The sequence below is a fragment of the Carex rostrata genome, chromosome 27 (assembly GCF_964058835.1).
Source record: "Carex rostrata chromosome 27, lpCarRost1.2, whole genome shotgun sequence".
Classification (NCBI taxonomy): domain Eukaryota; kingdom Viridiplantae; phylum Streptophyta; class Magnoliopsida; order Poales; family Cyperaceae; genus Carex; species Carex rostrata.
Genome location: NC_135944.1, coordinates 5,837,401 through 5,852,705, shown reverse-complemented (window position 1 = coordinate 5,852,705; position 15,305 = coordinate 5,837,401). Strand labels below are relative to the sequence as shown.

The window sequence follows — 15,305 nt, the reverse complement described above, 5'->3', positions numbered from 1 at the left end:
GGCCAATACCGATACGTATCAGCCGATCCAGATTGGTATCGGCTGGTAATTCCTACTATGGATAAAATAGTAAAGATTGTCAATATATAAAATGATTCTCAAACTTTTGTTGGTTAATTTTGTATAAACGGATAAGAGTAAATTTTTTTTCCTTTCCTTAGTTGTGACCTTTACAAAATTAAAGGAGTTTGTCCAAATTTGTACCATTACACATTAAATGTTTTCATTAATTTTGGTATTAATGAAACAAATACAATGTTAGCGCTGAATATGCATTAAGAATAGTTGTTTTCTATTTAATAATCAGCTTGCACATGGTTCATAATAAACCATTAATATTTCCAAAACAAAGTAGTACATCACACATACACCTAGTCGATTCAATATTTTATAATTATCTAAACTCTTTCTTCTTCTCTCTGCATCCGCGACTCCCCCCAAATCCTTCGACTGCCATTGCAAAAATTCAAAATTGGTCCGATGAAAGTACTAAAACAATATACTTTTGCTGTAGAGAATGAGTGAAAATTCGGCCGATTATTTTGATTCAGTCTCGATTTTATCGATTTTCTATATATAACTCGTCCAAGCGAGTCAACTTGGGAAATATTGGAGTAAAACTCGGTTAACTCGGCTTGACTCGGTTTAACTCGACTTGACTCGGCTGAGTCAAGCACTGTTCATCCGATTTTTGCTGAAAAACTCGTATAGATACGAGACTCGGGTGAAACTCGGACCAGTCCCGTCCGATACCGAGTTGGCTCGGTATCGGCCGAGTTTCCAAACCATGACTTCTATATGTAACAAGTATTAATCATACTTCAGAATTAAGGAACTGATATTTTACTGTATCATTTTTTTTTATTTCTAGTTGCAATTTCTTTCTCTCTTTACAATTGAAAATAACAATGTAAAAATTTACGTACTGTTCCAAGAAAGTTTAGGCTGTTGGAAGACTTAAAGAGATGAGAGAAGGGAATCAGAGATGGCTCTGTCAACTATGGCATGGATGATGCCGATGACATTTAAATGAGGTTCTGGATTAGTTAATATGAGAGAGAAGGGTAAATTAGATATTTATTGATAAAGTTTTCTCTCAGCACTCAAATTCACTTCCATCCACTCATAAATATCACTTTATCAATAATTTGTGCTCATTTAAATGTCATCCACTCACAAAGAGAGAGAGAAGGGGTAAACTTTAATTTGTGCTCACTCCCTAATTTTTAAAGAAAACAAGTTAGCTTAATTCAATGATTGTCGTCAATAATTAATCACATTAAACATGGCATAATGTGGGCCTACTTCGGATGCAATATATATATGGCATGTAGCTTATTGAATCAAACCCCACACAACATTAGTAATTATAGAAAGCTCTTATGGCTGATATTAACAAATCCTGTGTATACTTCCTTCCCCTCTATGCAGCAGGACACCTCATCCCCATGGTAGAGTTAGCCAAGAGCCTTTTGCAATGTAAATCCACTTCCAGCAACTCATTTTCCATTCACATTCTTCTGATCCAGCCAAAAAACCTAGATAAGGCCTTTCCTATTTGCCATTCTTACATTCAATCCCAACAAGCAGAGAACCTTCAAATTCACTTCCATCCACTCCCTTTCGTCGAACAGCCAAACCAGTTTGACGGTTTCGAGGATTTCATCACTATTTACATGCGATTATATTTGCCGCATATCAAGGCTGCCCTGTCAACCTCCCCTTCGCCTATTTCGGGTCTTATTGTTGATATGTTTGCTACCGATGCTATAGATGTTGCAAAGGAACTTAACATACCATCCTACATATACTTTACTTCCACAGCAACTTTTCTTTCTCTCTTGTTGCACCTCTCTACTCCACAAGTAAAAAATGATAAAGTAGATTTTTCGGAGGTGGAGGAGATATGTGTCCCCAACCTCACACCCATACCATCAATCTCTATGCCGCCTGCTCTTCTGCACAGAAAATCTGCATCTTATAAAACCCTTGTTTACCACACAAACCGCTGCATGGAGGCCAAGGGTATAATCATCAATTCCAATGTTCACATCGAGACAAAAGCAGTCGAGGCCTTAGCTCATGGTAGTGTAACTCAGCTTAAACCGGGCAAAATATTTCCAGAAATGTACCCAATTGGACCAGTAATCTCCTTCAGTGAATACAACAGAGAAGCGCATGAGTGCTTGAAGTGGCTCGATAAGCAGCCCGCGAAATCAGTTGTTTATGTGTCTTTTGGAAGCAATATAGCTTTCGAGGTGTCACAAGTCCGGCAGATTGCAACCGGGCTTGAACAAAGTGGGCATCGCTTCTTGTGGGTTTTGCGCAAGCTTGGCAAAGGGTTTTTGAGGTTATTATCATAATTGGTTTCTGATTTTGCTTTGATATTACATACACGTTATTGTTTTCTGATTTTGCTTTAATTTATTCTTTCTTAACAGCGGCCCAACTGATGCAAACTTGGAAGAGCTTCTTGCAGAAGGATACTTAGAGAGAACCAAGGAAATTGGAATGGTGTGGCCCAGCTGGGCCCCGCAAAACAAGATCCTGTCGCACCGATCAATTGGAGGGTTTGTGACACATTGCGGCTGGAACTCAATCTTAGAAAGCCTCTGGTTCGGCGTGCCGATGATCCCATTTCCGATTTATGCGGAGCAGCACCTGAATGCGTTCCAATTGGTGAACGTGATGCACGTTGCGGTTTCACTAGAGTTTCATGAAAAGGACATGGGATTTGTGACTGCAACGGAACTCGAACGAGCGATCAAGCGGTTGATGGATGCGGGCTCCGTGGAAGGACAGCGAGTGCGGGACCGAGCAGAGGAGATGAAATTGGCATGCAGAAAGGCAGTACAGAGAGAAGGTGTGTCGTATGTTCACTTGCAAAAACTCGTCGGAGAGTTGGACAAGCTATGAAATGTGTATGTTGTTTACGTGGTGGTAATAATGTTGTTTTGTTATTGTTGGTGGATTAAAGTTAAGGAGGAAGTTATTGTTGTTTTGTTGTAGCTTAAAGTTAATTAAGTCATGCCTTAAACTATTATTATTTGTTTATTACTTAAGTCAATACTAAAAATAATTGTGGAATTGTATATTGTTGTATCATAGTTCTAATGGTACCATAGTTAGAATGTTATCATGGTTGTAATTAATAGTACCGTAACATTGAATCCCAATATGTCTTAAAATAAAGAGGACAAAAAGCTTATTATTATAGTTATGAAACGTTGTATCACATTAATTTTGTGATATTTGCTTGCAATGCATTGCCAGTGATGTGAAGCAAATGGCAAAGAGAAATATCACAAGCATCAAGTAAATGACGATGTTGATATAATTGATAATCAATTAATGTTTTCAAGGTCATTATATATATATTTGGGTAAGAACATGATTGGAATAAATTAATGCAATTCTTGCTAACACCACAGCCTGTAATTAATGACACAATTGAGTTAGAACATAACTGGAATAAATGTAGATCCATCACTACAAAATTCTGTTTATCTATACAAAGATAAAAAAAATAACTATTGTGGAAAGTAAGCTGAGATAAATTATTATTTTCGAAAGTATCGCTATTACCAATGAAAATATTCTTAAACACACCGACAACAATGGTAAACACTTTTATCTTCGCAAATAGAGCATATTATTGCTAGCACATTTGCTAGCTAGAGTGCAATCAGCATGTCATATCTCCACCCAGAATGTGATGGTGGATGGAGCTAGGGCTGCAAACGAACCGAACCAAATCAAATTTACACTAGTTTGAGTACTTTGAGTTTGAATAAGTTTACACTTGTAACCACTTTGATGAGCAGCTGGTGAAACCAGTAGATGGTTACAAGTTGCCGGAATATAACTTTTTGCAATAAAAGCATTTTCATTCCTAGAATTAATTAGCAACAAATTATTCTGTTAAATAAGAATCTAGTACCTAAGTTTAAATAATTGCAAAATGATATATAGCATCTCTAAAATAAATCAGCAATTAACTACAGCTGTATATTTTTCTTGCATCTGGATGGCTTCTTTAGGTACCTTGTGAATGGCTAAGAAAGATAAGAAAGTTTATGGAAAATTGGTTTAAGTAAAAAAACACCACTGATTTCATCGGCTGCTCATTTAACCATTTGAAGCATTCATGCTCCATGGATCAATTATCATGTATGGGGCCCGTTACCATGGCTTCCATTGCCTTTGGCTCGAGATCAGAGCAGGATATGACTATTATGCCGTTGATCTCAGTGTACCGTCAGGTGTGGTGAACAAACTACCCGAAAGAGCTGAGTTTGGAGCTCATTAGGGGTTTTGGTACCGAGAGTGCATGCCGGTACAGGTGCGATACCATAAGTCTTCCTCAGTCTCCTAAAAATCTATATATCTCATTCAGGCTTCTAAATAGCTAGCTATAGCTTTTTCGGACCATAAACGCTAAGCTATGAGATAAAATTGCGCTAACTCAGCTACGACCGCTATAGCTATAATAGCTGACCGCTATTACCGCTATATAAGACCCGCTATAGCTACCGCTATGCTACATGGTTTTTTTTTTGCAATTTATATGAACTTCTGTACTTCTATTCTTATTTCTAATGCTACATGGTATTCTACGATAAGTATACTAAACCAAATTATATGCTTCTGTTTTTATTTGTGATTTATTCTATCATTCTATATCGAGAAATATTCAAATACTAATTATTCATTTTGATTACTCTTTTTATAGTATTCGTTTGTAAAATTATTATCGTTTGTTTCAATTGAAAGCTGATTTTGATTATTATTATAATTATAAAATGTTTAAATATGTATATTGACTTCATTTACCTTATAAAATTAATTGCTCTTTGTCTATTATAATATGTAATACCATGAAGTATAAACTATTAAATAATGTTACTTTTTAGATTTTTTTCATTCTTATTTACGTAATTGATAAAAAGTATAGACTTAGATTAGTTGTTACATCAATTCTCTAATATTGATTATGTTGATAATTAGTAGAAATATAGAATATAAAGTTTGAAAAGGGAAAATCGCTATGTGTGATAGCTTCCGCTATAGCTACGCTATTCGCAATAGCTTTTTTTTTTGGCCTCCCCGCTATGCCGCTATAATCGCTATTTAGAACCTTGATCTCATTACCAGATTGTAATAAAGTGGGCAGGTGAAGCATCAGCGCTCTCTCTTTCTCTCTCTCTATGTTTCTCTCTGTTTCTGTTTGTAAATGTAACAGAGGAGTTTTTAGAGAGGATCTCTTTTGTCTTTTACTCTGTATTCGGTTGACTGGTAGGGTACATTACATACAATGTGAAGACTAAAGAGAAGAGTGGGGTCGGTTACGTCAGTAGCAGAAATGGGTCCACTACGCCACTACTTATGTTATGCACGATTTGGGAAGTTAAAATGGTAAATTGCTATGTACGATTTCACCAAAGCATGCATGGGATATAACAACAAGCACTTGTTGTCACTATGAAGTACAATGCACTAGTTGCTATCAGAGTGTTGTAAATAACGGTATGTATGCAGTCATCGGATGGATAAGGTACCGCCAAGCGATTAATCGGGAATAATTGGGAATAATCGGCCATAATCGAAAATAATCGGTCAATTAGTTGAAAAAATTCATGACGGTTTAGTCACCGCCAACAACTAATTAGCTGATTAATCGGTCTAAATGGACTTTTTTACAACACTGGTTATTATTGTAGCTAGATTGCAATCAGCATATCATATCATATCTCCACCCATAATTTGATGGTGGATGTAGCCATCTCCAACCCTATGCCATTCATATTTATTATTTCCTTCTAGAAGCCGACAACTTTTTATGTGGTGTCTGTGGGTTATATGAATTTGTCCTTAATTTCCTCCACCAATGCAATATTTATTATTATCTGAAGATCAATGATTTACCAGCACATACAATAAATTCTAAATGTTAAAATATAAACCCACACTCCAGAGCATTTATTGGAAAAAACATGCTAGCCACTCAAAAGATATAATAATCATTTACAGAATAAAATAATGTTTTTCTGTTGTGACACAGTATATATAAGAAAATGATTTACTTGTTTAAGGGTTGATAACTTGATATCATTAAAAAAAGGAAGCCAATTATGAGAAATCTTTTTATATAATAAAATAGTACCAAACCGAGAGCTGTCATTGTTGGTTATGTCATGTATAAAATATATAGTTGCAACATTAATTGGACAAGCCAAAATAAATCTAAATTGCCAAATTATCATTAAACGATGTTGATAGACTATCCTACGAGATTAAAATTCAGTCCGTCACCGCACATGTCAGATTCAATAATTGTCACCTTTAACCTAATTCTTCAAATGCAATAAATTTGGCAGCTTATAAATTACAGCACCCACAACCCAACACAAACCCAACACAACCCAACACAACCCAACACAACCCAACACAACCCAACACAACCCAACACAACCCAACACAACCCAACGCAGAACAATTAATAGAAGCTCTTATGGCTGACATGAAGAAATCTTGTGTGTACTTCCTTCCTGTCTATGCACAAGGCCATCTCATCTCCATGGTAGAGGCTGCCAAGAACCTCTTGCAATGTAACTCCAATTCCAGCAACTCATTTTCCATTCACTTCCTTCTTACACAACCAAACAACCCAGAAATTGCCTCTCCTGTTTGTTATTCTTACCTTAAGTCCATCCAAGCACAAAACCTTCAAATTCATTTTCATCCACTCCCTTTTGTCGAACCGCCGCAACAATTTGATGGCGTGGAGGATTTCATCACTATATACATGCGAAAGTACTTGCCGCATATCAAGGACGCCTTGTTGGCCTCCCCTTTGCCTATTTCGGGCCTTATTGTCGACATGTTTGCTACCGATGCTATAGATGTTGCCAAGGAACTTAATATACCAACCTACGTATACTTTACTTCGACCGCAACTTTCCTCTCTCTCATGCTTCACCTCTCTAGTCCACAAAGCAAATATGATCAAGTAGATTTTTCGGAGGTGGAGGAGGAGATATGTGTCCCCGGCCTCACACCCATACCGACAATCTCTATGCCGAGACCTCTTATGGACATGAAATCTGCATCTTATAGAGCCCTCATTTACCACACACGCCGCCACATGGAGGCCAAGGGCGTAATTATCAATTCCAACGTTCACATCGAGATGAAAGCTGTCGAGGCCTTGGCTCATGGTATTGTAACTCAGCTTACACCGGACAGGATGTTTCCAGAAATATACCCAATTGGACCGGTTATCTCCTTCGGAGAAAACAATGGGCAAGAACACGAGTGTTTGGCGTGGCTTGACAAGCAACCAGTGAAATCTGTCATCTTTTTGTGTTTTGGAAGCATGGGAGCCTTCGAGGCGTCACAGGTCCGGCAGATCGCAGCCGGTCTAGAACTAAGCGGGCATCGCTTCTTGTGGGTTTTGCGTATGCTTGGCAAAGAGTTCCTGAGGTAACTTTCATTGCTGGTTTCTGATTTTCATCTCAGAAAAGAAATAAAATTGAAAATCCACATATATGTATAAGGGTGAATTTTATTGTTTCACCTGTTCATTTTGATGGGGAAAAATTTGGTTTTATATCACTTGACCAATATGAAAGATTGCATGCATGTTTCTTCATATTATCCATTTTTCCTTTTTGTTTGAGAGAATACCCCTTGATAGTTTAATTAATTGTTCCTTCCCCATATGTACATATATTGTTTTATAATTTGTCAAGTACCCACTACGTACCCAATTCCTCTCTTTTCAACCAACCACCTGTTGTCTTCAATTAAAGTAATTAATTATCATGCAAACCTTATCACCAAATAAATTAATGACCCTCAACAAATATATGCAAGTTGATTTATATATAATTTATTACAGTGGTCCAACTGATGCAAACTTGGAGGAGCTTCTCCCAGAAGGGTTCTTAGAAAGAACAAAACAAAGGGGGATGGTGTGGCCCACTTGGGCTCCACAAATCGACATCCTGTCACACCAAGCAATTGGAGGATTCGTGACACACTGTGGCTGGAACTCAATCTTAGAGAGCCTCTGGTTCGGCGTTCCAATGATCCCGTGGCCTATGTACGCAGAGCAACACCTGAATGCATTTCAATTGATCAACGAGATGCACGTTGCGGTTGCACTAGAGTTTGATAGAAAGAACAAGGGATTCGTGACGGCAACCAAGCTTGAACGAGCAATCAAGCAGTTGATGGAAGCGGGCTCTGAGGAAGGGAGGAGAGCCCGGGTTCGAGCAGAGGAGATGAAATTGGCGTGTAGAAAGGCGGTGCAGAGAGAAGGTGTGTCGTATGTTCACTTGCAAAAACTTGCCAGGGAGTTGGGAAAGATAGGAAATGTGCGGCCAGTCCGGTCGAGCTGTATAGGTTATCCATCTAGTCGATCAGTCGAGTCGTTGAGCTCAAACTAAGTCATGTTGCATGCCGTGTTGTGTCGTGTCATGTCGTAAAACATTTCTTTCAATTGTGGCATTATATTGATCAATTATTTTCTTTCTCAATTCTCATGGAGTCTTAGTAATTTAGGAAAATTGTAAGTACTGATTCTCTAATTAATTGCATAAAGCGTGATTTAAAAACTGAAGACAAATACAGCAAATGTTGTTGACTAAATTATTGTTCAAGAAATTGTTGACAAGATCAGATATGAATATTTTTTTTAAATGCATCACCAATCTAATTTAATTCTTTAATTAACTTTTTTAACTCACACTATGTAAAACATAGTATTGAAATGTTGGAAATCGGTGCTTCTCTGAAGATTGGTGAAAATACTCAAATAGTTTTTCCAAAGGGTGTGGAAAATATTTTGGAAATCAACACACCATATATAGAATTTTTATAAATTGATTAAGATTGAGAATGGAAAAACCCAATATTTTTTTTTGGTGCAAACTGGGCCTCTTTTTCCATTTTCTCTCCCTAACCAAAGCAGCCCAATTAACCAGCTGCCTCACATCAACCCAACCTAATCCAAGTCCGGATTTTATACAATAATTTATTTATTTTATGATACTACAAAAATATCTCCAGTCTCAACTCAACTGACCGTATTGTACCAATTGACTCCTATTTGATACATAGATTTTTGCTAGAAATTTTGCTAGAAAACCTAATTAATAATCTAAGAAACAGAAAACAAAATGAAAAAAAAAAAGGCAAAAAGCACCAGAGATTATTGTTCACCATGGTAATTACTTTCATCTGACAAATCAGGTGGTGAAACAGTGCCATTATTTGTTAAGAAATTTGAGTACCAATGAGCAGAGAGCCTCGGCTTTCTGGTCCTCTCTTCAGACTCGAAATCAACTGAGTACAGCCCCAAAGTCGTTTCGTATCCGGTAATGAATTCAAAAACGTCTACAAACGACCATACAAAGTATCCTTTTACATTTGCACCATTCCTATAATCAAGCAATATTTTAAGAGTATATATATATATATCAGAAATCTATGGTTTCTCTAATTAAGATAATAGATGGTTTCTCTGACTTATTTAAGGCTAATAGTATTGGGTCATTACCTGATAGCAGTAAGAGTGCTTCCAATAAAACCGCTTAGATAGTCGATCCTCTTTTTATCCTCTAAACTGTTGTTATATGCCATTGGCAATCCTAATTACAAAAATTTATCGATAATATATATTAAGTAAACTTTAAGCTTGAAAAGGATTAAAAATAAATCATTGTGAATCCAAAATTGCAGTTAAATTGAGGAACAGAATAAAGTCTCGACAGTTCACAATTGAATTCTCGTCTTTCCTCTATAGAAAAGAGTAAGATTAGATTATATATATGTTGTCAAAATAAACAGGATCCTTCATGTTTTTTAAATCAATTGGATGAATAGTGGTGCATTAAATAAAACTAACCATTTTCCTGGACATATAAAGGAGGATTATCATAAGTTGCTTTGAAGTACTCTAGCATATGCTCCAAACCATTTGGATCAGGCACAAGTTCACTATCAATGGGGTTGTACTGTTATAAATTCAACAATGTAGAACTTAATTAGAAAAATCACATATATACAACATAAACTTTTTTGAAATTTAGAAATTATGTAAAGAACATTACCCCGCCATCTGGCCTTATATTCTTGTTAGCTGCATAAGAAGATAGATATCGACATCAAGCGTGCCATTCCAAAGAAAAAGAAATTAAATTCAAAATATAGGAGGAAGAGAATTAACTTGATGTTTGAGCAAAAGTATCTGCAATAAAGTCACATGGGCCCGAGTTTTCATAATTAGAGGCATCCGTGATATACAGAGAAGTATAGTGATTCAAGCCGATAAAATCGAAAGCACCCCGCAACATTTCAGATTGATGTTTGGAAAAAGATGGGAGTCGGGGACCCACTATTTTCTTCATTACTCGAGGGTAGTCTCCGTTAGTTACCGGATCTACGATCCTAAGGTTAGATAATTATGAATTTGTTAGCATGAGTTATTAAGAACTTTCCCGAAAAATCCTCAACTTTTTCAGTTTTATGAAAAGCAACACTTACAAAATGGAAAATAACAAATTGGACACGAGAAAGTTTCTTCTCCATGAAAAGGCACCTTTTGTTATATAAAATGTCAATAAGAACAACTATTATCCTTATTAGCAAAAGTACCATGTTTTTATATTAAATTATTGTGGTTCTATAAATGAATTATTATGCAACGGCAGTGCATAGAGCTAGGATATATTTAGACATTATTCCTCAATTGTGAAACCAAACCTCATCATTTGATTGTTGAATTGTAAAATCACCCTAAGAAATGAAACCAGAATAAAAGGGATAACCTACCAACCAACATAGAAATCGCGTATTCTCTGTGCTGCTTCTTTGTCAGCATGTGAATCTGAAAATGGATAGACCCCAAAGGAGTATACATTTATCCCAACCATTCCGCCTTGCAACTCCTGCATGCACATGCTTTTAGCATAAACCAGACTAGAGATTTACTGGTACGTACGCAAGAAAAATGCCTCTATTGGTACTTGCAGATTGGTATACAGAGAGGTAAATTCCTCTATGCCATCTATGGTAGGAATAAAATTGGTACCAAATAGTGTTCTAACCTAATCATCATTATTTTTGTTTGAAAAACTTGGCAGAGGCTACCAAGGGGGTTCTAAGCTAAGCATCAATGTATGCTTAATTTTAGAAGTTCGGGGCTCAGATGTAGGTCTTACAAAAAAAAAAAAAATCGAAAGTCCGAAATAAAAAATTACATGATATTTAGTGTGATAAAGATTGTATGCAGAGGCATGAGCTAAGATAAGGTTGTGAACAGCGATATAGGGCTCCACCGTTGAATCTCCAATGGTGCAATTTATGACCCCGAATGGATTCGAACAGCGGGCCGGGGGCCATAAGCCCTGGTCGTAACTGCCTATGCCTAAAACGTTAGGCTCGGACATGGTGGTCCAGTGCTTGACCCGGTCACCGAACTCTCTGAAACAGACATCTGCATATGCTGTGAAGTCCTCTCTGTGTATACAATGATTTTGTACTAGTTAGAAGGTAAGGTAAAACACGAATGTAGCATGGAGATAGCAGGGAAGATCCAAACTTTTAAGCGGTAGAGGTCAAACAAGAATAAGAATCAATCTTATAAAATTTTCATGTTACGTACAATGGTCAATTTTACAGTATACAATAAAAAAAACCTCATAGCTAAAAAACAAATATGTTAGGCTTGCCGGTCCTCTCTATTTAATTTAAAAAAAAAAGTTTTTGTAAATAAATACAAAGCCAAGTAATTACATGATTTTGGGGCTCAACCAGCCTTGGTACTCATCTTCAAGTATTTGGGGTAGATCAAAATGATAAATCATTACATGAATTTGAATTCCTGCATGGATTTGAAAGCACAAAGATATTAGATGCTAATAGTTTGCTTAATTTGTTCTTCCTTTTGCCCAATACTAACCATGTTTGAGAAGCTCGTCTATGAGGCCATTGTAGTATTCCACTGCTTTAGGATTAACCTCTCCTCTCCCATCTGCACAATCAAATTAATAAAGTAAAAATAATCACAAAAATGTGGCCTCAATATTTAGCAAGAGGTGACTGCAATTTAAGTAAACTTTCAACATTATTTCGCACACATACACAAACTACATTGCGCTGTATAGATTATGAAATTTATTATCTTAGTTTCTGTAATAAAATATGGATTAAAGTTAAACCACATTGCGCTGCATAGATTATGAGCCAATAATTTACTCACTCTATATTCTGAATAGGTGCAACCGAATTGGTGTAACTGATTAGTTGCAACCAAATTGTTGGAACTAAATAGGTGCAAAATTGTCCTATAGGGTTATATGTGAGCAGTAACAGTTCGGATCTCTGATTGATAAGTCCGAAAACACGCATATTCCACAAACTTAGAGAAAGTGAGAAAGAGGGGGCTATCTGTTCGGCACTAGCACACATACTCACGGATGTTTTCAACTTGTTTGTGTGGATACCAACAGAGACAGGGTTACTATTGTTGTTCACATCTGACAAACAACTGAGGAGAATGAAGATTACAGCTAGAGTTGTAAAGAGATTTTATTGCACTGCTAGTGTTAACTTCTATCTTGGGTTTTATTTTACACATGGATCTTGATTCGAGTAGAAATTGAAAATTTGAAATTTAATTTTTGAACCCCATATCTTACCTGAATTCCTAACAAGATGTACCTGGAATAAGCCTCGACCAAGAAATGGAGAATCTATATGCCTCCAGACCAGTATCTGCCATCAACTTCACATCTTCCTGAAATTCATTAGGAATTTTTGACAAATTAATCGATGCAAGTCAATTAATTGCCCAATGTAGTACCCAAAATATTAACATACCATCTCTCACTTTAATTTCAAGATCTATTTTGAAGTATATTGTGGTGTTAATTTATGGTTTACCAAGTTTAGGCCAGTCAAGCAGTAACATCGAGATAGATAGCATTAGTTATAATACTATACAGTTCATACAACCTTTGGTAACATTACATTTCCACCTTTACCAGTACGTAACAGTACCATGCAGCATGATAATACCATTGTACCTTATATTTGTGATATCCATCTGAAGCAACATCACCAGTACTGTTATCTGGCATCTTTCCTGTATTTCAAAAGATACTACCACTATAACTAGCAAAATAAACGGATTTAATATGGACAGATAATGGCAAACCGTATTAATATCTGTATTAAGTTTCAGATACGTGTACGTACAAGTTGGATACTCATATGGAATTATCCCATATTTCACAGAAAAAAAATACTATATATATGCATTCAAATGGTTAACAGCATAATATTTCCAAAACAATTTGCTAATTTGCTAATTATATATTGTCCAACACAATTTAATCACCAATTAATATTGTTATATTAGTCCAAATATGTAAAAATATTTTATAAATCTTAATAGAAGATCAAATATGAGTAAATGGAATTGTATTGTTAGTATTATACAGTTATTTTCTTAAGAATTAATTCACTGTTAACCCTCATAGTTATATTTATGTTCAATGTATTTTGAATTGATATATACATTTGATATGGTACATGACCATCTTTCAAAAAATTTTAGCTTTGGACTATATGTATTAGAGAGAAAATGGAAAATACAGAGAGAGATAGAGAGAGAGAGAGAGAGAGAGAGAGAGAGAGACCAGAATGAACATAAGTATCCCAGATGGAGGGACTTCTCCCATCCTCAGCTACAGCTCCCTCCACCTACACAATAAGAAAAAATCTAGGGGCTATCAGAGAAAAACGGCAAGTTAAACTAATGCCAAGAAATGCCAATTTGGCAATAAGATATTGTAACAAATCAAGAAGGTATACTAAAATATTGTATGCTAAATCAAGAAAAACGTTATTCAATCAGCTAAACAACTTCCCCATCCTCAGCAGGTTTAAATAATTAAAATTTCCCTGTAACATCACATGGGCTCTTTTTTTTTGAGGTGAAATATCGGCCCAAAGCTTTTTCCTCTACATTAACATAATGTGCGTTAATTGATTTGGACCATTGGATTGAGATCCACACTAATATTAAATAGCTCCATGCATTATAGGTGTGGGCCGAGTTGGCTCCGATCCTGATTAGACGGTCGAGATTCATTAAACTCAAAAAATGCGATCCCATCATGGTTCATGTGTACTTGGTCCAAATGAACTTTTTGAAGCTGTGCGTGCAGATCGTGATGTTGATCAAATGGCTCTGACTAAGTTTTATCAAACGGCTCAGACCGTCCCAATTATTATATGCAATAACCATTGAATGGCAACAAAATGTGAATATTTACTTCCTTGAGGTTCCTAGTGTTAAAATCAATTACTTGCAAGCTTTTTTGTTTTTGGTCATAGAAAATAATATCAAAAAGAGAAAAGAGAAAATATGAAAACCTGATAAGCCGAGGTAGCAGCGCCAAAGACAAAATCAGAAGGGAAATCAGACCTTGTGAACTCCAAGCCAACCGCTCTCTCCAGTACAACCAAACAACACAATACTCCGATGTACAAGCACGCTCTTGCGCCTTCCATCTTCAGAGAGAGAGAGAGAGAGAGAGTGAGAGAGACCCTTTCTTTTGTACTTTGCAATGGTGTTGAGAAAGGAGAAGAATCTATCGGATATCGGAGTAGGGGACTGAGCAATATATTAAGCCATTGATTGAATAAAATTGTGCATGATTCATGCTTACATTAATTATATATGTTGAAATATGTGCATGATCAATGTGTATTTGGTTTAGTGTCAGCTCTATACTAATTTAAATCTACGTATGGTACGCTTGGCAGAATAAAAAATGTATAGAATCCATATTAAAATCTCACCCCGCATCAAGGAGCCATCTAAGCTTTGTATACTATTATTTTATTATTTATATAAACAAAATGAACTCCAGGATGTGCATGGCCACCCATGAACCACGTACGAATGATCCACATGTGCTGATCTGCATGCTTGACAGCGTAATATCAGCTGCTAATATCAAACGGATTAAGTTTATTGACTTTTTGTCGACCAGTATTTTCTTTAGTACTTTACATTTTGAGATTTATTCTCAATCGCTTTGAGATTCGGTCTAGTACAGAAACAATATTATTTGAGCCTTGAGATTCGTACAAAATAAAAAAAAAACGGTACTCCGAATCTATTAATGAGGGAATCATTTTTAAAATTTCTTGTACGGTGTCCCACTGCATACGAATTTCAATAATTAATTCTGTTTGAAATGATAGGAATAACTCCTTATTTTCTCACA

The 15,305-nt window shown here is 36.1% G+C and overlaps 3 protein-coding genes across 6 annotated transcripts; 2 read left to right on the top strand and 1 right to left on the bottom strand.

The window, feature by feature from the left end:
* The first annotated feature begins 1,339 nt into the window (after positions 1-1,339).
* Positions 1,340-8,520, top strand: LOC144545074 (malvidin galactosylase UGT88C3-like). 3 transcript variants are annotated; one of them, XM_078293629.1, is made up of 3 exons: positions 1,340-2,350; positions 2,442-2,921; positions 8,407-8,520. In XM_078293629.1, exons 1-2 carry the CDS (start codon positions 1,383-1,385, stop codon positions 2,914-2,916), a joined length of 1,443 nt encoding a protein of 480 aa, XP_078149755.1. In that variant the 5' UTR covers positions 1,340-1,382; the 3' UTR covers positions 2,917-2,921; positions 8,407-8,520. The 3 variants fall into 3 exon arrangements, with proteins under 3 accessions (XP_078149755.1, XP_078149757.1, XP_078149754.1); XM_078293631.1 differs by lacking the exon at positions 8,407-8,520 and having other exon boundaries at positions 1,340-2,341; positions 2,442-3,043; XM_078293628.1 differs by lacking the exon at positions 8,407-8,520 and having other exon boundaries at positions 2,442-3,043.
* Positions 6,459-8,520, top strand: LOC144545073 (malvidin galactosylase UGT88C3-like). The gene is made up of 2 exons (XM_078293627.1): positions 6,459-7,482; positions 7,901-8,520. Exons 1-2 carry the CDS (start codon positions 6,512-6,514, stop codon positions 8,448-8,450), a joined length of 1,521 nt encoding a protein of 506 aa, XP_078149753.1. The 5' UTR covers positions 6,459-6,511; the 3' UTR covers positions 8,451-8,520.
* Positions 8,521-8,994: 474 nt separating this feature from the next.
* LOC144545143 (beta-glucosidase 22-like) lies at positions 8,995-14,603 on the bottom strand. 2 transcript variants are annotated; one of them, XM_078293728.1, is made up of 13 exons: positions 14,446-14,603; positions 13,707-13,770; positions 13,092-13,150; positions 12,727-12,802; positions 11,966-12,037; positions 11,800-11,887; positions 11,265-11,523; positions 10,837-10,952; positions 10,232-10,452; positions 10,116-10,144; positions 9,911-10,019; positions 9,563-9,653; positions 8,996-9,443 (listed from the first exon to the last, which is right to left on the bottom strand). In XM_078293728.1, exons 1-13 carry the CDS (start codon positions 14,581-14,583, stop codon positions 9,215-9,217), a joined length of 1,551 nt encoding a protein of 516 aa, XP_078149854.1. In that variant the 5' UTR covers positions 14,584-14,603; the 3' UTR covers positions 8,996-9,214. The 2 variants fall into 2 exon arrangements, with proteins under 2 accessions (XP_078149855.1, XP_078149854.1); XM_078293729.1 differs by lacking the exon at positions 14,446-14,603 and having other exon boundaries at positions 8,995-9,443; positions 13,092-13,173; positions 13,707-13,730.
* Between the last annotated feature and the right edge of the window lie 702 nt (positions 14,604-15,305).

What these genes read in the sequence shown, in the direction of transcription:
- LOC144545074 (XM_078293629.1), top strand. Translation starts at nt 1,383, where the DNA reads ATGGCTGATATTAACAAATCCTGTGTATACTTCCTTCCCCTCTATGCA. An exon ending in CTTGGCAAAGGGTTTTTGAG is followed by an intron (nt 2,351 to 2,441) that starts GTTATTATCATA and finishes CTTTCTTAACAG; the next exon opens with CGGCCCAACTGATGCAAACT.
- LOC144545073 (XM_078293627.1), top strand. Translation starts at nt 6,512, where the DNA reads ATGGCTGACATGAAGAAATCTTGTGTGTACTTCCTTCCTGTCTATGCA. An exon ending in CTTGGCAAAGAGTTCCTGAG is followed by an intron (nt 7,483 to 7,900) that starts GTAACTTTCATT and finishes AATTTATTACAG; the next exon opens with TGGTCCAACTGATGCAAACT.
- LOC144545143 (XM_078293728.1), bottom strand. Translation starts at nt 14,583, where the DNA reads ATGGAAGGCGCAAGAGCGTGCTTGTACATCGGAGTATTGTGTTGTTTG. An exon ending in TGGTTGAGCCCCAAAATCAT is followed by an intron (nt 11,524 to 11,799) that starts GTAATTACTTGG and finishes TTGTATACACAG; the next exon opens with AGAGGACTTCACAGCATATG. An exon ending in TACTTTTGCTCAAACATCAA is followed by an intron (nt 10,145 to 10,231) that starts GTTAATTCTCTT and finishes CTTCTTATGCAG; the next exon opens with CTAACAAGAATATAAGGCCA.